Below are 27,588 nucleotides of genomic sequence, written 5' to 3'. Positions count from 1 at the left end.
AAGATAAATAAAACAGGCTGTACAGTATATGCATCTTGAAAACCACCACTGCCAGCCACCAACCAATTTATGAGAAAACTCTTTGGAATGTAATTGAATCAACATAAATACAGGGGAAAAGAAGGAAAATAGGATGGTCATGAAGGGTTTCTGCATTCCAAATCCATACCACATTGGCTCTGATTCTTGCGGCTCTTTCTCAATAGTCATATATTGCCCGTTCCCTGAAAACCTCTTTGAGGTCTGTCAAACACTGTCTGTGCCTCATAAAAACAAACAAAACTCATCAAAATTCCTGACTGAAAAGACAGAGTTATCTACTTTTCCATTTTCTTTCCAGATGTTTTTTCTTCTGTGCTCTCCTATTTACTGTATCTCCTCTCTCCCTGTTCTGGTTTCAAAGAGGTGGGAGCTGTCAAAGAGCATAAATATTCTGTTCTTTTATCCGAGTGTTTTTTCTCCACATGAACTATGTTGTCAGTTCTGGAGTCAGTTGAGGGTGCCTCCCAAGTGGTCTGCTTGCAAGTTTCCTCTCTCAGTAAATACCAAATTGAGCTAAATCAAGGTAATTGTCTGGCCTACTCTAATCCCTGGGCTGGCTAGGAAAACATTTAACGTCAGACATGCTTCCACACAAATGTCTATCTATCGCATCTAAAGCTTTGGGTGCAGCGATTGAAAATGTGAAGTTACAGTAGAGAATAATGTGGGTGTGTAGATTGTTTTAGTCTGAGAAGCTTCCCCATATTCATGTTGTGTCTCCTAAGACAAGTCATCCACATCTACAAAGCTGCACTCCATGCTACCATAACACTAACGGTCTATCAATGACCCCCTCAGTCTCTCAGCCAGACAATATTAGTCCTTATAACATGTTTTATTTTGTGTCTCACCAGTCCACACAACCCTTCTTTATTTCTCCTAGCTCCTCTGGCTGTGATCAGTATCTCCACAAAGGGACCTTCTGTTGATCCCTAGAGGCCTGTTTCACATCATAAAAACAAGCCGTTTGAAAGAAGAGAAGCTCCGGTCTCAGACCATTCAAAGGGTAGATAAGTACACAATGTGCAGAAGTGTTTATTTCAGGCACTGGGACACTCTTTATATCAGCAGCCAAAAGGGAAAACTGGGCTGAGGCATTTACAGCCCAGCTGGCACCTTTAAGCCAGCTCACACTTTTAAAGTACATTTGAATCAAAAAGTGATATGCCTCTCACTTTTTGTCTTTTCTTGTTCAAAGAGGGGTTCAAACATTGTACTTGCTTGTACTTTTGTACATTTGCTTGGGATGTTCATGCCCCAAACAGCTGTAGAATGATAAAGTAAGGAGGATGGTAGATCAAAATCTCTTAACAGTTTAGCGACAGTTAATATCATCAACGTTAAAATGTTTGTGAGGCATTGATGATATACCATATGCTGGAAAATTGTAGAATTATTACTATTACATTATTTTGTTAAAAAATCCTGAACTTTGAAAGAGGATTATTATGGGTTATTGTCAGGTTGTGCAACCATGTAAATGGCATAGAAATACTTTTACTTGACTCACTTTTCTTCCCCCAAGAAAGGCCTTATTTTGGCATGTCAACACAACCAAATCTAATTGAGTACATTAACAGTAACTAGCAGTAAGCAACATTTTAAAACACTTTTACCATCTCCACAATTTCAATCATAAAAAGCTTGAATCATCTGGCTGTTTTTCTCAACAACCATCTTAACTTTATTTGGATAGCTATTATTGTCCTAGTTCTGCGATTGACACAGATACTAAACAGGGTATAAAACAAGTGCTTGCCATTACTTTACCGTCCTCATTCCCCTTGCACACATGACCTGACACTTTGCACTGGGTGTTGTGATTGCACACTTAAAATGGAGCCCCTGGAGCTGCTTGGAGGTGATGTTCTGCTCCTTTAAACGTAAGTGAAAGCAACGTGTATGTGAGCACAACTAAATCTGACTGGCAAGGCTAAATGAACACATGCTGAGTGCCTGTAAGTAACGTTCCCAACAGATTAATCCTATGGCCAATTAAAACAGCCAAAGGCTGCAGTCTGCAAATCGCTGGTTAAGTGGCCGTCACATCTAATTTCTTGTGCCATCCCTGCATATGTGAAGCTTGAAGTAATTGGGACGAAGCGATGTAACACCTCGTTCACACCTCAGCCAGGCAAAAGGAAAATGTATTCTATCATTGTAAGAATACATTGATACAGACAGTGCAGGCATGATTACACAGAAACAGATAGTACATCTGTGTGCGTTTGTGTCGCATGCATTTTCCACTTGAGCAGATGTGCATTTCTTTTCCCTACGAAGCAAGTTTGGAGGCGAGTGCATGTTTGTGATGGATTATACAGAGGATACAAGTGGCGTGAGTAACATATGAAGTGTCTATTGTGCACTCCCCAAGGGGAGAAGCTAAAATGCTGCCAATTCTTTAATATGACCTGTTCCTACCGGCACACACCCTTTTTTTCTTTGTCTTTTAAATCTGTGGACATCTGGTAGCATCCAAGCACCAAATTATGTGTCATGTGACCATGATTTTGGAGCACTAGCTGTCCTTTAGGCCAGACCATAATAATCACACTATGGAGGTCACACCCTTCCTGTCACTGACCTCTCTGTTGTTGAGGCGCTGTGCTGAGGTCGCAGCAGTACCAGTGCCGTTCCCTCATGCCTTGTGTGTACTGCTGCTTTGTCCCAGCTTCCTAGGGCTATCCCACGTGGCTCTGCAGCTACAATGATTGATTGTGTCTGTGTTGACTGAAGTAACTGTCTGCCCTTAGCTCACAGAAATGGTAGTGTTGTTTCATAATAAACTTAAAAATCTATATGTGTGCTTGTTGTCATATTTTTTATAAAGTGTGAAAAGAGACGGGGGAAGAAAGCTCAGAGAGCTGTGTAGTTCTTCAAAGGGTTGGGATAAACTGAGCAGATTTTTTGTTTCACAGTAGTCATAGATTTAGAAGTAGGTCAGTTAAATTCCTCTTTTAATGATAAATGTCAGGCTTTATGGAGGATAAATTGGTACCACATCAGCTCTGCAGGGCAGCCTCACTTAACCTAAGCAGCACTGACTAAGGGCTTTGCCAAGCTTCTGCTTTATCGGCAGTGTCTGGTATCTGTAAAGAAAGAGCTGCCTCTGAGCAGCTGCAAGGACACAAAGTATTAGCTAAGCAAAATTCTACACTGCCATTGGAGCAGATTTGAACGTTTAAACAATTGTGCTTTAATTAGGGGGAGCTGAAAAAGCCACTTTTTTGCACCCTAATATCAAGCCACTACACAAGCAAAACAAAGGTTTTATTATTTCTTGATTTTTTCTTAATATCGTGTTTGAGGTTCTGCTCCAGCTGCAGGCTATGAGGGAGTGAATGGGAGCATGAATCTCCAGAGACACTTGGATAAGAATACTCCATGCAACACTGCATTTTGCTAAATAACCAATGTTTGATAGACACAAATGTTTCGCTGTATGATCTCTCTGGGTGTGATTAGAATAAATTAGCATTCAAATTGTGCTGAAGATAGAGAAAAAGGAGAAAAAAGCAATTTAGTCTTTGACAACTATAGTATTACAGGGTTGTAAATGGACTGGATTGATTTAACAGTGGGCAGATACATGAATCAGTTTTTATTGATAAGCAATGTGCTTCAAGGATCACAACAGTTCTGATATTAACTGGTTCTAGATGTTGAGGTAAACACTCATTTGGCGTACATCTGTTGGCTGTCTGTGTACAGGTGTCCCATCCAGCCCAAGGAATGTGATCTCCATTGTGAACGAAACTTCTGTAATCCTGGAGTGGCATTCTCCCAGGGAGACGGGTGGCCGCGATGACGTCGTCTACAACATAGTGTGCAAGAAGTGCCGGGCCGACCGCCGCTCTTGCTCCCACTGCGACGACAATGTGGACTTCGTCCCTCGACAGCTGGGTCTGACTGACACCAGGGTGTTCATCAGCAACCTGTTGGCTCACACCCTCTACAGCTTTGAGATACAGGCTGTGAATGGAGTCAGCAATAAGAGCCCGTACCCTGCCCAGCATGTTTCCATAGACATCACCACCAACCAGGCTGGTAAGTGGCTGCTACAGCTAGGTGTGGTTGTGGCCCAATGATGATCATGATGACTATTATTTACCATTTGCAATATCATCATCATTTAGCATTATAAACTAAAACATGCCTAAGGGCTTGATTTTAGTTTATAGTTCAGAAATAGCATATTATACCATCATCATAATTAAATGCGGATAATTTCATCTAAAAAGACCACCATCTTACACAATTTGCATTTCAGAGTCTTACTTCACTGCATACTGGTAGCTGACTTCAGGGCTGCTTATATTTCATGTCGCTCCTGCGTGAATAATGACTTCAACGCTTGAAGCACGAGGCCAGCTGGCTTATTGAAAGTTATACATTCATGCTCTCTTGTTAGACCTTCCTGCCTGAAAGTAATGGCTCTCCCTTTTAAAAACACAATTGAAGATTTGAAGCTCAGACTCAAGACACAGCATGTTACATTTTGTTGCAGGACAAGTACAATTCACTGCACCATCCCTCTTTCTTTTGTAGTTTATTTGCACAAAAAATCCTTTGATGGAAAAAGCCAGAGTTTGCATTTCTCTCGGGGAATTCCAATAGCCTAATACTTGCTTTTTAATATTGCTAAAGGTGATAATACCTCCGAAAACAATAGAAGTCATTATGAAACTTAATGTTTAATTCACATCTGGAGGTTGCAACATGGTTGCTTCACAGACTGACTCATCTCTTTGTTGTTTTTCTTTGGTCGTTTGATGAGACTTTAAGGGCATTGCCACACAGCACAAGTCACTACTTCTTTCTTCACAGAAGCCTACACCCAAGTTGGAACCTGTCTGTTAATCTTTATATTTATACACCAACACAGCTTTGTGAATGAACAAAAAACAACAAGAGAATAAATCCAACTTAATTATATCCCTTTGAGTTACATCAACATGATCCTCAAAGCAATCATTCCTTTATTGCAATGTGCATGACAACAGACATGTTGAACTACTGCACATGTTTCACCTTCAGTGTTGTATAACATCATCCATATTAAACTATGTTCACTGTTCAATACTTTAATGTCAGACTGAAGGAGACCGAACCAAGATAGATACAGAGACAGCTGGGTTTGTGTGTATGTGTCTGCCCATTGACTTTGCCTGTGATGGATATGAGCCAAGCCAATAAAAATGACCTTCATCCTGTCATCTTTCTCTCTTGTTCCCTGTCTTTCTCTCTGTATATTTGTGTGTGCTCTGCCTCTAACTGTGCCTGTGATGGGACCTGAGCCCAGCCAATGGAAATTACAGGTCGAGGATATTGTTTTTGCCAGTCCTTTCAGTTCTTCATGCATTTGTAGATCTTTGACTTGCACACAGAATCACATATCAAGGGACCAAGTAAAACATTTAAATGAGGCTCTCACTGACACTCAGTGTAAGCTTTTTAGGACCTAATAACAGATATGAAGAGTAGTAACAGTGGAGCAAAACATATTGTTGGTTAAAGTTTATACTGGCAAGGTTCCCATAAGGAAAGAGATTCATGTTTGTCAGCTTTGGGCCCTGACTCCTTTTGTTTACTATGCACTATGATTTTCCTTTAATGTTTTCTGGCCTGCTTCACTAATGAAATAACTTATGTTAATATGGAATTAACTAATTTTATATTTATCTCAAAGACCAGTGAAAATGATTGCTGTATCCAGGTCGCTCTCATATAGTAGTACATTTTGAAATTACATTTCGCCCAGTTGGTTGAGGGCTTACCATATTTGATTACATGAATCTCAAAAAATGTAAGGACCAACTGAACATGTCTTTGTTGGGAATGAGTCAGGGGAAAGGTGGGAGGGAAGACAGGGCTGGATAGAGAAAGGAATCACTTTTTTTGACCAGGCCGCTAGACTGTGACATTGAAGGAGAGGAAAATGAGGGAGTAAATAGGTCTGATTATCAGGGTGGTCTAATGGGGCTGACTGTCCCCATTTGACAGGCTAATAGTATACTTGACAGATAGATGTAGAAGAAGAAATGCCCAGGCCTATTGTTGAAGTCTGCTGCAGTAATGAGGTGTCTGCCAGTAATCTGCTAGGCCTATGTCCAGCCCTATATGGCCCTTTGTGGCCAGGTAATTGCACTGTTCCTAGTTTCGGCAGGTGGTTTCATTGGTTGGCCACTGCAGAGGCAAGAGGATACAGCAGGGAATTGTGGTAATAATGCGCTTCAAAAAACCAAAAGCAGAGACACTCTTTAAAATGTGGAAGGCTTTTCTGTTGATTAATAAAGATTGTAAAAGTTGTCCACTTTTGGAAAACTTGTAATCTTGTCCGTTCCCTTGGTATTTTGGTGCTCACACATGATGCAAGGTTGGTAGCACTGGCGTAACCACATGTACTTCCATATAAATGAAGTAGGAATAGGAGATGTGTTTATATTCCGAGCAAGGAATACCATGGAGATTCCCAATGCAATACAAGCCATCATCCATACAGCAGGGTCATTACACCAATCCTACCCAAGGAACAAACATTTTTGCAAATGGATTTGAATGTGAAAAACAAACAACTGTCATCCAAATGAATACATAGGCACTGTTAGCCAGGGTGTTGGTGTCCATACTGTATGGAAAGGAAGACGTTTTCTCAATCCTGTTAAAAAGCATTTAATTAAAGCAGCATTAGAAAAACAACTATTTAGAAATGTACTTGATTTCTTCCGCATCAGATTTAAAACTTTGCAATTTCAATGGGAGACGAAAGCAAAGGATGGCACTGTTTGAACTAAACAGATGAACAACACACAGCCCTAATCACACATGATGTTCTCTCTAATCCGGAGCCAGGACTGGCAGTATAATAGACAGATTTCTTTGTTTATGTGACACGGACATGTTTATGCGCATCTGGGAATAGACAGGTGCCCAGATATAAAAGATCTGGAAAGCTACTGATTTAAACTCTGTTTAATTAAGGATACCATGCCATGGAAGTTGACATAAAAGCTCATATTTTGAAACATCATAAAAATACATTGAATGATCAGTTCTTATGTGTTTTAGTTTTACAAGTGGAATTCATTGCCAGATAAATGTGGCACAGTTAAAGGGTAAGGTTTGTTATTTCTCAGCAAATAAGGGTTTAATGATTCAACACACCCTCTTATTTATCTTACATGACACCCATCACATTTGTGCATTTTTTATATCAGTAACATACAGTAAATCTCTGACTAAAGAACCATTTTTTTCAACCCATTCAAAATGTATATCCATTGAAATGGCTGGCTTTCATACTAGCATTTTTAATAGCACACCACTCCAAAATAAATCATTTTTCTTCTACTCAGCTCAAAACCACATCATCAGGTATGGGATTTTTTGGATGAATAGAGCCCTCCCATGAGATGAAGACTGTTGACAACAGTAATTGTATATCATTACAATTCTGGAACTGAAGTTCAAACTATAAAATAACAGATAGGTGAAGTGGTCCTTTAAGTGAGATTACTCAGGAAAGAAAAAGTGCCTGCTTGTCTCAATGGTGTCTTTGCCTTTTCAAGTTGAAAGGGCTTTAGTGTGTACTGTTGTAAGATTAAGGCAAACCAAGAGACCACCTTGAAAACAGTATGGCAGAGGTAGTTAGAGGAGTTATCATGTGAGCCATAAGGGGACAAAGGAGAGAGGAAGAAAGTGGACGATGAGGAGAGGAGGGAGTAATGGAGGTTGGGAGGGAGTTGAAGGGATTTAGTGTAAATCACCAAAGAGGCCATTTAACTGCCCTCGATCCCAGCGTGTGTCTGTGAGGACAGACTGATCAATAGTGTGATTTAGGAGTTAATTCACAGGTTACGCTCTCCAGCAAACATACACACGCACACACACATGCACATGCACACACACAGATATAGACATACAAAAGTTATATACGGTCCCCTCTTATGCTATGAATCACCCCAGGCCTGAGGTTAGTCATATTTATCCATGATGGCTATTGAAAAGCATCCATTGTATCTCTCATTGAGAAATAGTGTGGTTTATTTTAGGGGAAGGACACTCTCTCTTCTCATGGATTTATGAAATTGCTAGATTACCAGAAAGATAAATATATGGTACTCAAGTTGAGGGCAATAATAGTACTTGTGATGAAAACTGCAGACTTGGCAGACTTGCTTTTTTATGCAATCCATCCTTGATACTGCCCCATAGGAGGAGGGTGTTTCTCAACCTTCACACATATTACAACTCCCTTGTTATGTAGGGGTGGTTTGATAAACAATCATTGTAAAAGAAGATCATCAATCTAATGAATGGTGCTATCTGTTTAAACTGATGCCTTATGCTCAAGAGTACTTTGATCTGACTGGCACAGCCTCTTGACCTAGATTATGTGCCAACAGTCTCTTAGACCACAGAATTCCATGTATATCTACAAACAATCCTCCTCCACGGCTCTGTTTTGAGAGCTATTCCCACAGAAATGCAAACAAGGCTATGCTCTTCCTTCTATGGGCAAGTCGGACCGGGTGGTTTGCATTTAAGAAAATGAGATGTTATGGGCTAGACTGAAATCAAAACAACCAGATGAATTAAAGAGATCTGTGCTTGGTGGGGTTCAAAATCAGATAGTGTTAGGCAACATGTCCGTTGTGCGTGTTCAAGACACTGCTTATTACGTTTTTACAGTTTACAGCCTTACAGAGGCTCTCCTTTTGTGTTTTCCTGTGGTTGCCTTTTACATTGTTCCTTCCCTCTCACTGTTTCTTCTATGTATCAGAGCTACAGTGTCGAAAGATTACATCATCTTAGACGGTTCTTTGGGCTCTCTCTGGGTGCCATTTTTATTTCATTTGATGCCTGTTCTCATAAATGTTGATCCTGTCCCAGGACCCTGAACGAGAGGTATTAGCTGCAGGCAAAAATAAAATTGGGGGCTTGAATGCTGCTGGGCTTTCTCGTCTATTCTGATGTCTTAATACAGTTTGTGAAGTAATTGTAGGAAGTCAGTGTTGTTGGAGGATGTGGATGTATGCTCAATGCAGTGCACAGGTTTTTTTCCCTTCATACTTTTATACATACAGTAGAGTTCTGTTCGGAATCCTCTACGTATAATGTGATTTTCAAAATAATTCCCACAATGGTTCCTTGACAGAAATCCATGGTGCTGAACTGATCCCCCTTTATGATGTTTGAGAGAGCCCCATTACCATGTAGTCATGGCTGGCTTGGCCGTCTGAGCCCCTGCTAATAGGGAGGGTGGTAGTTAAATCTATGCCTTTGACAGAGGCACAGCACATGACTATAGGCTGCTCTCCTCATCTGAGACACTCAGCCCCTATTAGGAGGCAGCATGGTTCAATTGTGTGCAGCATCTTAAAGCACATACCGCAAGTACACCATCGAGAGAGCACAACCCTGCTTGTATATGTGGTTGTGAATGTGGCCATACTTATGTGGGCATTGTTGTATGGGAATTTGCTACAATATCAGCTGACCAATTAAAGTGCAACTTTCTGTCCAATCATTTCAATGAGAGGAACTGAAGCAGAGCAGGAACTGCCAGCTGGGAATTCAGATATGAAGGTTGTGCTCTTGGAGAAGCACAGACGCCTATCTGCAGTCCGTCTTTCCCAGGAATCTCACAATGAGACACAAGGTGAAAGGAGGGAGATGTTATGCTAATTTCCGGAATTTATAAAACTAACATTGTGACATTGTGTAACAAAATCCTTTTTACTCACTATTTATAATGATAATTCACCAATTGTACAAGTCCATTTGTTATTTGTTATATAACAGGTGTAGTGTTGAGGAGAGGTTTTTAAGGTCCAAAAAAAAGAAATCATGGTTAATACATTACTAGATCAAATCCTTTTTGGAGATCAGAACAGCACATCTGATATGCTTTCCCCCTCACCATACCATATGAATTATGGTGACTGCACACTTGAGTAACAATATTGAAAACAGAGGCTCGGGTCTGTGCCAGACTTGTAAAATGATGCTCCAACTCATCTGTATTCCAAAGTAGATTAATCGTACAAAGGTAAAGCAGCTTTTTATTCTTTCATCACTTTCTATCAAACTCTCTCTCACCTTTTCTCTCTCCCCCTCTCTCTCTCCTTTCCCTTCCTCTCACTTTCTCTCTGTCTCAGCCAGACACTGGGAGGCTTTGACTTTGATTAATGGTGAGCCAAGCTCTGCATTAAAAGCCAGGGGCAGCAAGTTGGGCCAGATAAAAGTGGAGCACAGGAGCAAAGGGTGGGAGGGATGGAGGGAGGAAAGAAGAGTGCAGGACACAGTCACCAATCACTGTCAGCATCTTCGTCCCAGGGTGACAGTGGGGGATGCTCTTGGAGGGGACAGCGGTGCTTCATTGGGCTGAACCTCAACCTCATACAGGCACAACACATTGTCTCTGACAGGCTCTTCACACATAGGCTACTAGGACATATAGACACACATGCATGCACATACACATCCTTTATCCCTTTCTCCTGCTTGTCTTCTCTAAAACACGGTCACTGTCTGTCCAGTGGGACATGTCAGTGAGAAAAGTTTATTTTTCTTTAGGGAATGCAGTGAGATTTTTTGTTGAAGAATTGGAAGTTCTATAACCAGATATTTAGAGCTAACAGTAGCTTGCCTTATAATAATCCATTAAAATGTCCATTGTCTTAAAGTAAATTAACTTTGACATTGTGTTAATGACAGTTAAGGCTACCTTTGTCTCACCCGATCAAAAGTAACTGGCATATCATTGCTGTCATCGACAAAGAAACGTTGCTAGCAATCAGAAGTATGAACGAACAAGTTAATCAAATACCACATGAGAATTATGTTGTCTGTTAAAAAAATATGTTGCATGTGGAGTAAGAGTTGCTCTGGCACAGGGAGAAGATGTCCAAATCCCACCTACGAAGCTCTGATTGGCTCGGTTGTTTCTTCAAATGGGGATAAAACCCAATAATTAGCACAACACCAGATTTATTTGATTTGCTGAGACAATTGGAGACCTGGGTGGCTATTCAGAGGTCTTAACCCAGGCTATATACAGCAGCACACAGCCATACACTAGACACTTAGCACTTCTAAACATGCAGAAACAATTATTCATGATAAAAATGGATGTTTTTCTGTCTGTCCGCCTGAATGCATGCATTGAGTGGGGATCAGGAGTCATGGCTGGGGCTGTGGAAATACCTCTCTTCTCAGCCCCTTTTTCCACTGCAGGAATTGTATGTGTAGAGTGCCCCTCCCCTGGGTCTGTCAGGAACAGTGTGTGCCTGTAGCCGGTAATTGATAATGCGGCCCAGGCAGCCCTAGCCCTGGTCAGTGGAGCATGAACCAGCCTGAGAGGCAAAGAGGCTGAAGTGCACCGAGTTGAAGCTTAGCCCTCACACTCTCTGTCTAGGGTATGAAAGAGAGGGAGAGAGGAAATGAGGGAAGGAGGGAGGGAGGGATGAAGGGAGAGAGGGAGGGAAAGCAGGACGTGAGAGCCAAAGGAGGCACATGTAACAGAATCCATTCACACTGACAGGATAAACAATGCCCATTCATTATTTAGTTACATTTTGGGTTACTCTGACACTCAAATCAAGAACTACTTTTCTCATCAAAACTGTAGAACACTACCAAACACAATACAAGCAACCACGTGGAATAAAAGAGGTCAGGGGCTCTGCTCCTTACAGAACTCCGTAACCAATGAGTATTTATGAAAAGTAAAAAGAGAAATTGATGAAATGGAATTACTATTAAGGAGTCTGATGAAAAGGATCATTTAGTTGAGAGAGGGTGCTATTTATTGCCTTTTGAGTAGAGGAGTTATTCAGAAATTGGAGAGTGGAGACCAGGTGGAGCGATGACTAGGCCTCAGCAGCAAGCAGGCCGAGAGCCAAGAGGCTGATAGGCACAAAATGTTGAGCATGGACTTGTGTGGGGCTGTATTTATGCCTGCAGACTTGGGTGGAGATTTGTTTTACTGCACTCTATACAAACAGCAAAGCTTTGAAGTCATTATGAGCCGACACAGAATCAGTTTTTAATCAGACATACTTGTATGTTTAGAAAATTGGTTTGATTAGTCAGTTTGGTTGGATTCATTTTTTGACTTTTAAACTTAATTATGGTTTATTTTAGAACCTTGGAGGAGTTTGTGATCATACAGTAAATTCTGGAGCATCTTTACATGGCATTAAAGAGATTGATTTGTACAACAGAGCTAAGCAATTTGTAATTTGACACTTATAAATGTTATACATTTCTGTATCATGTCCTTTTTTTGATTGATGTATTCGCACTGATAATTCTACTTAAAGCCTCTCAGAGCAGCAAGCAAAAGTCACATCTAAATTAAGAAAAAAACATCTTGGATTAACACTCAAATACTGTAACACAGCAACTGTAATCTACTTTAGACTGTGTTTTAGTGATTGGATCAGTTTATATTGACAGCGCTAGTGGCTACAAAAGCAAACAACTGTGCAAACAGCATCTTATTCTGATTCAAATGTTGCTTTGCCCTGATTGGTGCAGCAAGGTATAAGGAGTCACATTTTCCAACACACCCCCTCACACCCAGTTGGAAGAGCACAGATTAAAAAAATATCTGAAGTGCAGTCACTAAAACTGTTTGGATCTTGGCAGAAAATGGTGTGTACATGTAGGACCACATCATTTATAATAAGATGCTAAATATTTTTGCAGAGCCTCTAAAACCGCTGAAAAATCCTCTGCTACATAGGAAATTGTGCTTTTTTTCAAGATCTCCATTGGCAACAGTGGTTTGTTTGGAATAAACTGTATAAGAAACATGGCACCTTTCTAACCGGGGTTAGAAAATACCTCCAAAACCTTTAACTTGATTTACCGTGATCCAAATGATCTCTGAGAAGTGTATATTGATTTTAACTTTGCAGATTTTAGAAACTTGCTCACCTACTGTCCAAGCCAGCACTGTTTGTGACATTTAGGAACTAGTGAGTTTGCTCAAGATCGCACATTTTAACATTACAAATAGATGCAGAAAAAGTCCATATCAGTTGCAAGGAAATGTGGTTTTTTTTTCCTCAAAGAGAAAAAAGTAGTTATTAAACAATGCAACTGTCATCATCAGTGACGAGATATTCTGTTCTGAAGGTAAATTGATTTCAGTTCAGGTCCTTTTATTTCATTTCAGACCTGTAAAGTGCATAAACAAGAAAGAAAAAAGGGTGTTTCTTAACTCGTAACGAAGACCTTTATAATGCCTTCAGTAAAAAAAAGCAGTTGAACTGAAATTTAACGATTTGAAACAACAACAGAAACAGCAATATCCTGTTATTATACATTATTTCTTCCTAATGTCCAGTAACACAATCTTTGAGCAGCATGTAAAGATCGATGAGGTACAGGGATCATGAAGTAATGACAATTCATGGGACAAAAACAACGCAATGAGCAGGACAATGCCATGTGCCTTGGTTATTTAACAGCCCATGTGTGGGTGCATTCAGGTGAACTAGGGCTGAAGGATAGAATAGTTTTTGCAGCTGGGCTGAAACTGATCACAATACTAAAACAATTTGGTTCCAAACGACTTAGTTTGCTGAACAACATGTGCTGCACAAACATGTTTTGTATTGGCTAAAGAATGTTTCTCTGTCAGTTTAGTTTAAGGGTTCTAGTGTTGTTGATTTATTAAATACAGTCTGCTTGTCCAATTTTGTTGGATGCAAGCATATTGTTTTTCTGCCACTCTGTAGTCATTTTATGGCTTACTATGACTTAAGTTGCAATTAAATCAACGTTTACTACTTGGTGTTAGGCTCTATCTATCATTAAAATGTAAGTTTTGTATTATTGTTGTTAGGTTACTTCCCGATGGGCAAATAAATACATACTCTCTGTTCGTGTTAGATTTTCACATATAATATAAATTCATTCATGAAGTAATGTCTAACTGAAAGGCTCCTGAATTACATTTGACATGCTCTTAATAATACATTCCTCTTTTACTATACATTATATTGTAAATATTCATGCCTACTATGTTCCTTTACTTGTAAACAATCATGGTAATAAAAAAGCCCAGTGAAGCTTTTTTCATTGACTGCGTGAATTATTTTGAAAATGTAATTAGTCAATTACTTATATTGAGACATGTTTAAAAAACAACAACTACACTTGACTTGTTTGCATAATCAGATTAAGTAATGTTTACTGTTTAAAATGTTAAAGATATTTTAAAAAGCTAATAACTGCACCCTCAGGATGCAACATTTAGTGTTCTTATATTCTGCCCAAGTAGCCAAAAATAACTCAGCCCAACAGCAGACTAAATCCGCCACAATTGGTTGCTGGACTCACGCCAGGCTTGTGGCCGGAGTCCTGCTAACTGGGGCTGACAATCAGCCCATGTCCACACCCTCAAATCTTTGCCAAAAATTGCAGCCTTGTTTTGGCCGGAGCCGGCATATTTTTGGTCCTGCAGTGCCAGAATATGGCTGAATGAAGCTCTAATCAGCCTGACTCAGCTGGCTACCTGGGTACTAATGAGAGTGAAAGTTGTTTAAACTTGAATTCTGTGCTGAGTACTGATGGCTGTTAATGATTTTGTCTAGGTACACACATTGGATGATATGTATTGCACTTCACTTCCACTATTTATAAAATGTGGTGATCATGTCCCAACTATAATTAGCTGTTATAAAAGTGTTGTGAATACCAGCAAATTTCTGTTTGTCCTAGAGCTAGCTTTTTATATCAATTTATGATTCTAAAGTTAATAATAAAAATGCTATTAAAAGGCACTCACAGTTCTACATATATTGTATGTTAAAAATGAACTATTGGAAAGATGAGCTGCATGCAAATCATAAACTCTCACCTTGTTGCTAAGGAAATATGTCTAACTGTTTTTTCTTTACCAGCAATTTGAGTTGAGATATATCTGTAAAAATCTATGTTATTAAAGAAATATGTTCCAGGGTTTTGACTAGACCAGGTAAGGCGATGCCATCTTGTATACGGGCAATATAGATGTTCTCACGTGAATTGATATATCTTATATACAAGATCAGCGCCACAGTATTGCCCTTATAATTTATTTTTCTAGAAAAAAACCTGTATTTATTTAGTATTTCTCTTTCTGTGTCCTACAGCTCCCTCAATAGTCCCCATCATGCACCAGATCAGCTCCACAATGAATAGCTTCACACTGTCATGGCCACAACCAGAGCAGCCCAATGGCATCATCCTGGAATATGAGCTACGGTATTATGAGAAGGTAAGATAAGTGTGTGTGTGTGTGTGTGTGTGTGTGTGTGTGTGTGTGTGTGTGTGTGTGTGTGTGTGTGTGTGTGTGTGTGTGTGTGTGTGTGTGTGTGTGTGTGTGTGTGTGTGTGTGTGCACATATTTAAAGTACATGTTACTTCTGATAGCATAAACAGTGTCCTGTGTATATATTTGTATATGTATAAATGTAAGCTCTTTCAGGATTTGTCTTTCTTCTTCTGCACAAACTATATATCAAATCCCCCAAAAATCAAAGTGCTACCTCCGGATATCTGTAAGCAGAGTCCCCTGGGTTGATAATATGTTCTTTCACTGTGTTCACTCCATCGCTCCCACTGTTCTTTGGTTTCTGCTGCTGATGAAGTGAATAGTTTGACCTCTGCTCCGGACCTACTCTGCACAGTGCAGCTACCTGTCCTGCTGTGAAAATGCATTGCGTCTGGGGGGAGTCACATCGACCCGTCTGCTCACACACAATACGTCTGCTTTATTAAGTCGCCAGCCCTACCCCACGGCGCCTATCCAGCTCTAGTATTGACCTGTAGGCTTTCCCCAAGGCCTTGGACATAATGATACCCAGAGATCGGAGACTCTGTCTTTTTATTTGGGCTCTTGTTTGTCCTCCTAAAGCTGATCGATAGTTATAGCAAGGTTGTTCGTGAATGCTTTGTCCCTTTCTTTGTCATCTTAAGCTAATACTTTTCCGAGGCTTGGTGCACCTTCACCCATGTTCTGCCCTCCGTTTAAAAGAATAAATCAATAGAGTTTTACAAATAGTTTTCTATTCATGTTAAGTTATTTATTTCACAGATACTCATTCTGGCTAAGCTTTATGGATCAGTATTCACAGCTGCATCTTAGAAAAGTGTTTGTCACAGTTAGCATTTTCTATCAGAGAGAACAACAATCGTGTTTTTCAATTATGTTTGCAATAGGAAACTCTGTGATCCAATATTAGCTGCAATGCTTGCTGTTTCCCCCTCTGGCATTGCACAGGTCATGAAATTGAATCTGATTGCCATAGCCCTGAGAAACCTTATCTGTCAGACAGCTTAGTGTTGTGTAAATAACACTTATACAGACTCCCATTAACTCATGAATATCAATGAAACCTAATCCTATTGATGTTTATGTAGCATGTCTTCACACAAATAGATGAGCACGGCGTAATCACAAATTAGTGAATTAACGAGGACAAGGTGGCTAATTGCACTGGGATGATTCAGGTGACAGAGTTATTGCGCTCTTTTCTGTCTTCCTCTGTCTTTTTGTTCCTTCATATCCCCCTGTACTAACATGTACAACCATGTGAGTGTGAGTAACACACAGTAGGTGAGTCAGAGTGATTGCTTTGCAGCTCACTAGGCTGAGGAGATGAGATTGCCACATTGGTGGTCCTCCCTTGACACTCTGTATTTTGGATCTGACGAGGCTTTTTATAGGCTCTAAACAGACTTTTCCTCACCCAGCAACTGCTGTCCAAAGTGACACTGCTGATGTGTTTTTGTGCCTGATGAAGCACCACCCCTTAGAAGAAAAAAAAACAGATGGTGGCAAATCAAATGCCATGTGTGTCATTTCCATACCAGTTAAGATTTATTATACAAATGCATGATGAATTCTCTGCATAAATCTTCAATGTCACACAAGTTGGCTCGGGTTATTCACATGTATGTTTGTCCTGCTTGTTGAATATGGAGAAGCAGGAAATTGTATTCCACCGAGGTCAGGCCTGCCAACTCTCCATTGATTCTCTGAATGCTTTAGAGGTCCAAACAATCTGGAAGTTTCACGCCGCCGTAAAGTAATGATGTGGCCTTTTAGTCATAAAACGCAATAATGGAGGAATGTCTATCATGTCTGACACACATCCCCAGTGCTATGGGTAAGTTATAGGCTAGATAATGCAGTCATAAAAATAAGCATTTTTATATAAAAACGGCCTTGCTATACCTTCTCTTTTATGCGTCTCACCGATGCATGCATTAATCTGTGAGTAGTCTCACTGTTCATGGTTCAGGAGTTGATTGTCTCAGCGTGCCTGGCACAGTCAGCCAGTCCTTAGCACAGCCGAGCGCCGTCTTTCTGTAGACTTCCACTCACCGGAAGCCCCCTATGCCCACTTACAAGAGTGACGTCTCCAGCAGCATGGCATTATGACTACCTCGGGGCAATTGTAAAAGAAAATTCTGCTTTTTTCCTTTTTACAACCCCTCTTTATGTCGTAGTTTTACCCATCAACATAATAACATTCTCTCCACATATTTTTTAAGACATGTGTTTTTAAGTAGTTTCAGTAAATAAGTAATTATATAATGTATAAGTATTAAATAAGTTATATAATGTGGAGTTCCATAGATAGTTTTCAAATGTGAACTGTGCCTAAATGGTTGTGTGACCTTGACTGTTTTGCATCCACACAATAGAGACATAAATATGATCCAGAAAGTCCAGTTAGAGAAACAGCTCAATGTGATTAAAGGCTTACAAACACCACAATGTACAATACGTTGTAGTACTTTCAGACATAATTTGACAACTATCTTTCTTTATTTGAACGATAGTTATGACTCAAAACATTGAATTTTGACAGTTTCACCTGACATCTATAGTGAGTCCTGAAGGCACTTCTCTCAATTTGATTTAGTCCCTCCTTCCACCCACCTTCTCATTATACAGTAAGTGGTCCTGGGACACTTTAAATTGGATAGCAAGATGAAATGAATTAAAGTTTTTCAGAGAAAGAATATAATATCATGCTGCCAGTATCTATTTTTCTCCTACCCTTTTCCTCTGGTTCCCTGAAATTTGGGGGAAGGTGGAAATAACTCAGCATAGCGGAGGTCAGGCCTTCCATTAAGGCTGGAGCAGAGCAGCCACTGGCTCTTGTTACTGATGGCTCTGTGTGTGTTGTTGTCAGAGAGAGGGTGTGAGCTTTTGTCATTGTTTGTGTGTGACTATCAGCAGTAGTTCAGGTGTATTCATTCTGGATGACAATAGCACTGTCATGCAACTGAGTGATAAAGTCAGGTGCAAACACAAGCTTAAAGCACGTCTCCAGGATCTGCAGCACACTGACCCTAGCTCCATCTGCATTGTTGGCACTATAAAATCCCTCTTGTACTTTACATACAATTAGCAATTCCTCAGAAGAGAGGCCAAGAAAAAATATGTATTATTCTTTTCTTCTCTCCCTGCCAGCCTTCAGTCGACCACAACACTTTTGTAGATACACAACGATGTTGTAAACACAGGTTTAGATTTTTAATGGAACCTGTGAAAAGCAGGACTTATCCTGCACTCCCTCAGTCAAGGGTATTCACATTTCCTCCTACAGACAATCTTTTTCTCCCTCTTTGTTTGCCTCCCACCCTGCTCACTCAGGCCTCCTTGTTAGTCTCCAGGTGAATGGAAAGCATACAAAGAGTAATCTCAAAAGAAGTTGCCTGCAAAGCAAAAGACAAAATAACCAAAAGCACCAAAGTAAATACATTTCCCTTCAAATTGCACTGTCGATAACATGATGCTTCTTACCTCCTGTAGCGTGCTCACTACCGTTAAGCAAGTGGCTTTGCAGATTCTGAATACAAGGAAACCTTTTTTTATTTGTTGCCATATGGTGATATATTTGATTTTGCATAACTTTGGTTTATTTATTTCCAAAAAGCGATTCTGAGGTTTAAATGGAATTAAATGCCATATTTAACAGCATTATAGTGATAATTGTTTTTTTTTAGTAGTACTGAATATTTGCATTTGGTAATAAAAACCCATCTACTCAATAACATTTAAATTTGTAGGCAATATTTTTCAATAGTTGCTTCTTAATAAAGATACAATTAGAATGTTGTCCCTCATAAAGCTCATGAGACTTTCCTGTTCCTGTTTGTGTGTGTGTGTGTGTGTGGGGGGGGGGTGCTTACTTGCATGCTTTCATGTGTGTGAGCCTGTGAAGAGGACACATGGTATTCACAATGTCTCTCTTTGCGCCAGGTGGCCATGCTGTCCATTTTGGGTGGCTGGCATTATTATAAAATCCGACCCACGCATACAAACAAACACACACAACACACACACACACACACACAGACACACACACACACACACACACACACACACACACACACACACACACACACACACACACACACACACACACACACACACACACACACACACACACACACACACACACACACACATCATATCGTATCAGGTTATTTTTATATTCCAATATCATATAATGTCTTGCTGGACTTTACAAACAATCTTTGGCAATAGTTTTCACTGGAAAACACACAGCCAAAAACCCCTCTGAATTTAAGTAGGAACAGGCAGAAAGTGGCAGAAAGGAAATTTAAAGAGATCTCCCCCTCTGCAGTCTGCTGGCAGCAAAATGGCAATTGTTGGAAAATTGGCAATTACAAAAATAAATTGAAAGTTTTAACATGAAAAAAATATTGGAGTTCCACCATTAAGATTATAATAGATACAGCAATAATGTAGTACATCTAGCAAATGTAGTCAAATCTTTAAAATGGCACCAATTAAAGCTAGGGAGGCAGTTTATTTTTGCTAAGCAACATATTCTCTCCATCTTAAATTGTGTTGTTGCTTTGCAGTGTGGGCAGTTGTAACCAATGCTGGAAATGCATCTTTTCTGTAGGATATTCTGAGGTTTTCACCAAAGGGATGTAAACACACATCTGCATTTCTAGAACAGCCAATAAGCAGATTCCTTCACAGAAATTAGGTTTGATTGTCCATGGTCTCACAGGCTAGATTTGAAAGCCTGAATAGAGCCGAGAGGACATGCAGACGACTAATTTTCTCTCAAACTAATTGATTTACAATATTCTGGAAAGTTCATTTTATCCAACAACGCCATTGATATATGGCCTACTGCCTCTTTAAATATGTCCACATCTGCCCAGTAACTGTTGTCAATGTGGTTTCAGGTAGTTAATAAGGTAGTAATTTTGATTAACTAGTACACATCTTGAGACAGAAACCAATCTTGCTAAGTTTGTCTCAGGGATTTGACTGAAAGATGCCGAGAACTCCACGTGGCACATCCTGTCTGTCACCCCTGGCAATGGTTTTGATTGGCTGTTCTGCCATCTGCCTTCCCACCTGCAACTTTGTCTTTATTTAGCGAGTTAGGGTGTGGCCGTCATAATCCCCATTTGACTGGCAGCAGGAGAGGACTTCTCGTGGCTGGAAGTCCCTCCTGGCATGGCATTTTATTGGCTATCCCCTAACTCGCAGGAGGGCCAAATGCCAGCTCATTTTTAAGTGGCAGATGTGTGTGTGTGTGTGTGTGTGTGTGTGTGTGTGTGTGTGTGTGTGTGTGTGTGTGTGTGTGTGTGTGTGTGTGTGTGTGTGTGTGTGTGTGTGTGTGTGTGTGTGTGTGTGTGTGTGTGTGTGTGTGTGTGTGTGTGTGTGTGTGTGTGTGTGTGTGTGTGTGTGTGTGTGTGTGTGTTTCACATAATCCCTCTTTGACTGGCAGCTTGAAAGGGCCATTCCTAGCTGGTGCTCCCTCAAGGGATTCTCCCCCATGGGCGGTTTGCCATCTGTCTGCTCACCTGTCCTCCATTCAAACTCAACAGATGGGGGTGTGGTCCTGAGAAATTCAGGAAAGACTGATAGAAAGTGTAGTCAATTCCTGACCCAAAGTGGTCCATGTGCACTCAACCATGTCTTATACCAGATGAATCTTTTGCAACAGTTTCAATGCACATGCTGCCTCATTTCAATTCTAAAACCAGAATTGTATTTGTATGCAGCACAGCATAAAGGTGACAGATTGTGGGATCTAATGGACAAAAGGTCTGCGAGATGATTAAACACTCTAACCAAGTTACATCTAGCTTTCTGTTTATAAACATATTTTTCCTCTGAGAAGCAGAATGTAAGCCTGTTGATGCAAGGCTCTCCCATCCCATCACAAACATTTGTCTTCATCAAGCCCAGAGTGTCCAATAAGAGCTAATGTGATTGCACAAATCATTATGTGGGGTTGCTCCGTCTGCTCAATGACGGAGCAACCGGAATGATTCAATTACACCAATCAGATTGGATAATGATTTCGATGTGGGTTGCTTCTGCCTCGAGTTTCTTATCGCTTCCTGCCATCATCTTTCTCCTCCTCCTCGTCACCCCCCCTGCCCCTTGCTTCCTCTTCGCCTATCTATCTTTTCCACTCCACACTCTTGTCAGCCTAGATTTTTTTATTCATATTTCCTCAGAGCAGTCAAACATGTATTATTAGTTTATTTACAAAGTTTAATAATAACAACCTGTCTCTATTTGCACACTACTACTGACACAGGGAATTGTGCCCCCCGCCCACACTTTCAACTGCCCTCTTCCCTCTCAACAGTGTGTCAGCATCTAGCTATCAGCAGCCTGCAGTGGTGGGTGTAGTGTAGGTGCAGTCTTATTTTCTGGCTGTCATATTCACTCTGGGTTTGGGAAGGTGACAGACCTAAGTAATTACGGATCCCCCCCCTATCAGATACCTCCAGCAAGCCCAAACTTTACTGCAGCAGACTGCCTGACAGGCCCTCTTAAGCCTGGAAAAGATACAGAGGGATGCATGATCGGGGCGGCATGTCGTACAGTCTTTCACATGATGAATGGCCACATGTATGCATATACAGTGGGGCAAAAAAGTATTTAGTCAGCCACCAATTGTGCAAGTTCTCCCATTTAAAAAGATGAGAGATGCCTGTAATTTTATCATAGGTACACTTCAACTATGAGAGACAGAATGGGGGAAACAATCCAGGAAATCACATTGTAGGATTTTTAATGAATTAATTGGTAAATTCCTCGGTAAAATAAGTATTTGGTCACCTACAAACAAGCAAGATTTCTGGCTCTCACAGACCTGTAACTTCTTCTTTAAGAGGCTCCTCTGTCCTCCACTCGTTACCTGTATTAATGGCATCTTTTTGAACTCGTTATCAGTATAAAAGACACCTGTCCACAACCTCAAACAGTCATACTCCAAACTCCACTATGGCCAAGACCAAAGAGCTGTCAAAGGAGACCAGAGACAAAATTGTAGACCTGCACCAGGCTGGGAAAACTGAATCTGCAATAGGTAAGCAGCTTGGTGTGAAGAAATCAACTGTGGGAGCAATTATTAGAAAATGGAAGACATACAAGACCACTGCTAATCTCCCTCGATCTGGGGCTCCACGCAAGATCTCGCCCCGTGGGGTCAAAATGATCACAAGAACGGTGAGCAAAAATCCCAGAACCACACGGGGGGACCTAGTGAATGACCTGCAGAGAGCTGGGACCAAAGTAACAGAGGCTAACATCAGTAACACACTAGGCGCCAGGGACTTAAATCCTGCAGTTCCACACGTGTCCCCCTGCTTAAGCCAGTACATGTCCAGGCCCGTCTGAAGTTTGCTAGAGGGCATTTGGATGATCCAGAAGAGGATTAGGAGAATGTCATATGGTCAGATGAAACCAAAATAGAACTTTTTGGTAAAAACTCAACTCGTCGTGTTTGGAGGAGAAAGAATGCAGAGTTGCATCCAAAGAACACCATACCTACTGTGAAGCATGGGGGTGGAAACATCATGCTTTGGGGCTGTTTTTCTGCAAAGGGACCAGGACGACTGATCCGTGTAAGGGAAAGAATGAATGGGGCCATGTATCGTGAGATTTTGAGTGAAAACCTCCTTCCATCAGCAAGGGCACTGAAGATGAAGCGTGGCTGGGTCTTTCAGCATGACAATGATCCCAAACACACCGCCAGGACAACGAAGGAGTGGCTTCGTAAGAAGCATTTCAAGGTCCTGGAGTGGCCTAGCCAGTCTCCAGATCTCAACCCCATAGGAAATCTTTGGAGGGAGTTGAAAGTCCGTGTTGCCCAGCGACAGCCCCAAAACATCACTGCTTTAGAGGAGATCTGCATGGAGGAATGGGCCAAAATACCAGCAACAGTGTGTGAAAACCTGGTGAAGACTTACAGAAAACGTTTGACCTCTGTCATTGCCAACAAAGGGTATATAACAAAGTATTGAGATGAACTTTTGTTATTGACCAAATACTTATTTTCCACAATCATTTGAAAGTAAATTCTTTAAAAATCAGACAATGTGATTTTCTGGATTTTTTTTCTCATTTTGTCTCTCATAGTTGAGGTATACCTGTGATAAAAATTACAGGCCTCTCTCATCTTTTTAAATGGGAGAACTTGCACAATTGGTGGCTGACTAAATACTTTTTTGCCCCACTGTACATGCATGCATGTAAACTTCCAAGATCCAAACATATATTCAAATGTAAAAACAGAGCATATAAAAAAGGGCAAATACCTAGATAGTATGTCAACGTAAAAAGCAATTGCACCTGGGATTTTTTTTTCTTTCTTGCCTGCTTTCATATTTAAAATGCAACGCACTTCCGACAACAAAACAAGAGGATGCATTGTTCAAACTTGTTGCAGTAATTAAATTGCCGTACAGCACATCAGAAGACGCAATATGCAATGCTAATCTATTACTCTTCAGAAGTACCTGTTGTTCTTTGTAGTTAAAAAGAAATGATTGCTTTTAATTACCACATTATGTATGTGTGTGAGTGTATGTGAGTGGTGTGCTTGTGTTTTAATGTGTATATGCATGCTGCTGTGTTTAAAGTTCAAACTGACCAAAGCCTTATTAAAAAATAAAAGCATGAACATATTACCGTTTGATATTTAAATTGGCCGTTAAGACATAATGAGTACTTCAGAAGCCTTCTTTATCTTCCATATAATTTTTTCTCTTTGCTAAGTAAACTGAGCTTCCTATATCGCTGGTTTACAACAACTACCATATACAGACTAAACTGATTTCATCCAGCTTTGGTCCACTCTCTCCGTGCCATTTCCTAAATATACAATACTCGATAAGTCTGTTTGTTCCCTCACTGTCAAACTACACTTGTTCTGCCAGAGTTTTATTTTTTAACTGTGTGGGTAAACACTTTCCAGCTGACGTCTTCTCTGTAACTCATCTCTCACCTGCTCTCTGTGTGTTCGTTGCTCTTTTTAGGACCATGCAGAGATTAACTCCACCATCCTGCGGAGCCAAACTAACACTGCACGTGTGGAGGGCCTCAGGCCGGGTACCGTCTACGTCGTACAGGTGCGAGCGCGGACTGTGGCTGGCTTTGGCAAATACAGCAGCAAGATGTGCTTCCAAACCCTCACAGATGGTAAGGATCTGCGAGCCAGGAGAAACAGCTCTTTGTGTGTCTTTCTCTTTCTGTCTCACACACACACACGCGCACACGCTCACACGCAAACACTCACACACTAACACTTTTTAACACTCATGTCGCTCTTTGTCTGTTGTTGCATTTTTATTAGAAGGTGAGATAGAGGGGAAACGTAATGTTTGATTGCACTTCTATTTCTACAGCTAGATTAATTTCCTTCACGGTCAGGTTTGAGTGTGTCTGTGTGGGTGCTTTGAATATGTAGAACGCTGAGTGTCTTTTGTTTGTGCAACTAACTGTGCTTGATCCAAAATGCTTAGCTAATTGGTTTTTCACCCAGCCTTCTGTTGCTGGAGAGTCGTCCCAGAATGCATAGCTGTGATTAGTAGTTGATGAGATTATTTTTTTTGCCATGGGGGGGCTGGATTGTTGGAGAGGGAAGTGGCTGAAGAGAAGCTGCAACACCTGCTGCACTGGCAATGCTGTGGAACTAAGTTTATTATTGTAAGTGCAAGAGAATGTGTGTGCAGGGCTGTTGGTGGTGACAATAAATATCCCTTCTTTGTGTACTGTTTTTTCATAGACTTGCCGGGCAAGAAACTTAGTACTAAAATGCACACGATTAACACAATTCAATCCGGATTAATTAAACATTTGAATGGATAGCAATTAGTAGATTTGCCAAAGTGCTTCCTCATTGTTCCCTGCTGGACTACTAGCCTACATTCCAGGTGTGGTCATAGCTCATAATGTAATGTATCAAAGACAGGAGTGACATTTAGTTAATTAAGATGATAATAATGAATAAGATGGTGATGATCTTGAGGGAGGAGAAGATAGAAAGGATAATAATGGTGATGAAGATGATCATTGTGACTCTTTACCTGCGCGGAGCAGTTGTAGGGTCATGGCACCTTTGAATCACCCTGACGGTCACAAATTATCTCTCCCTCAAACACTTGTGCGCGTTTCCATGCCTCCCGCTCGAGCAATCACTGTTTGCGGTTGGCTCTCTGCCATAGCACGACATTCGTCAAGACAATTAGCAGCAGACTCTGGAGAACCTCTGACAATCACACCCACGGCTCCACCTCCTGCCCCTCCTGCCAGTTTTCTCTTCCCCCTGTCAAGCTGCTCGACTGTCTCGTCATGACACCACCAAACTGTTGTAGTCCCCTCCATATTTTTTCTTAAAATATATAATCCCCTTTGTTGCCCTTTCGGCACGTTTTCACACACCTCCACAAGGTGTCCTTTTGCGCCTCTACACACAGAAACACACATACTGTCTACAGCAGTGCAGACTTGATTGGCAGGGTTGATGAAAGATAACTGATTGGTCCATCAGTATGGTTAATGATGTCAGAGTTCTCCAGTTCTCCAATAAACTGAGGCCCCACTAAATAACTAATTGTAATAGGAGCGTATTTACGATGAAAACAGGTAGCTGCATGATTTCTGGCTGTCACAGAAAATCACCATTCTCATATGGGTGAAGGGGAGATTTATCCGGACCTTTCATGCCTGATATGCGTCGAAATAAAACAGGAAGACTGCCTGAGAAGCCGTAACATCATTCACGCTGTTTGCTTGAAACGCACTTGATAAATGTGCAAGTTAAAAGAGTGAGCAATACCTGTCACATTGAGTTTCCTCATATATCCCAGCTCTCACACTGCTTGGAAGATGCATTAGTTCTCCCTTTATCACTTTAATCCAATAGGCCCATTCTACACGGGGGATTGGATTTAGAAGCTGCTGATTTGCCTGCAGCATGCAGAATCGTTGAATACTTTAAATAAAGTCTTTCAAAGACGTGGGAATACAGGCACACAAAAAGATAACTAGGGATTCTGCTGTGTAGAGTTTTTAGGAAGGCATACACTGTCCTCTGAACTACTGCCAGCCTGCCCCATCTATGTATATAAAACATGTTTGGACTACATGTGATTGGCAGTAGATGCCTCGCTTTCAACACCTAAGAAAAAACATTCCAAGGTGCACCTTTTTGTCCGCTCGTTTCTGACAGCTATTGCAGCTGAGAAGGTTTAGAGGCCCCCTATCTCTTTCTCACCATCACTTTTATGCTTCTCTGTCACTCTCTGTCTCTCTCTTGGTTTATCAAACACAACCTGTCAGCCAGTCTTGCAAAAGCTTACCGGATTTCAGTCAGCACCGTTCAGCAGAGAGATCTATACGTTTTCTTTTTACAACAGTACAGCCAGTCTAACCATTCCGCTGTCTCTTCTTATTCCTTATGCTATTTATGAGCTATTCTCAAAGTCTGTGCTTCTGCTTTTTTTTGTGTAACACAGATGACTTCAAGTCGGAGCTGAGGGAGCAGCTACCTCTGATTGCAGGGTCAGCGGCAGCAGGAGTGGTCTTTATTGTTTCCCTTATCGCTATCTCCATCGTCTGCAGCAGGTAAGCTGTTTTTTTCTGTTTCTTGCAATACATGTTACAAAGTGCTGTAATTAAATGGGCTCACTGCAACATTTTTCAGTGACAAATTGAATAGGCAAAAATGTTTAGTTTTTCTTAATACCTCAAATATTTTCTTCTGAAGAACAAAATAGGAACAAATCCAGTTCACCTTTGCTTTTGTAATGACAGCATATAGTACCTCCCTGGGGAACTGTAGCAAATACAGGGAACATAATAACATTAACCCCATGCCATCCAATACAGACTCTCTGCATGCATTCTTATGTGCTATTAACTATTGAAAGACAGATGGCAACGCTGCATGAAGATGGATTTCCATCACATTGTGATGGATTGTAAATGTTTCTAATCAGAGTTTAGCCATAGATTATACAACTACTTTGCATCTAATGCATTATTCAACCGTCATATATTTAGATACTGTATCTTCAAAGTACTGACATACTTTGATACTGAAACTCATTCATTACAGTATGTTTTTGAGACATTAGAGATATAGCCAAGCCTGAGGTCAAACTGTGGAACACACAGTATGTGAGGTAATGTGATATACTTGCAGCGCATTTAGTTATAGCAATCAATTTGATGGTA

The 27,588-nt window shown here is 40.7% G+C and overlaps 1 protein-coding gene across 3 annotated transcripts in view; it reads left to right on the top strand.

Annotated features, from left to right (window-relative positions):
- LOC134866050 (ephrin type-B receptor 1-B) overlaps positions 1 to 27,588 on the top strand; it is a 143,049-nt gene that overhangs the window by 89,134 nt on the left and 26,327 nt on the right. For 2 of the 3 annotated variants that reach the window (XM_063885952.1, XM_063885951.1), the window contains exons 5-8: positions 3,757 to 4,092; positions 15,195 to 15,319; positions 24,387 to 24,549; positions 26,868 to 26,976. In XM_063885952.1, coding sequence (XP_063742022.1) covers positions 3,757 to 4,092; positions 15,195 to 15,319; positions 24,387 to 24,549; positions 26,868 to 26,976 — 733 coding nt within the window. The remainder of the gene's footprint in view (positions 1 to 3,756; positions 4,093 to 15,194; positions 15,320 to 24,386; positions 24,550 to 26,867; positions 26,977 to 27,588) is intronic. The other variant, XM_063885953.1, reaches the window with a different exon arrangement.

Source organism: Eleginops maclovinus, chromosome 6, assembly GCF_036324505.1.
Source record: "Eleginops maclovinus isolate JMC-PN-2008 ecotype Puerto Natales chromosome 6, JC_Emac_rtc_rv5, whole genome shotgun sequence".
Lineage (NCBI taxonomy): Eukaryota > Metazoa > Chordata > Actinopteri > Perciformes > Eleginopidae > Eleginops > Eleginops maclovinus.
Note: the sequence above shows the minus strand (reverse complement) of the source record. Positions and strands in the feature narration are given on the sequence as shown.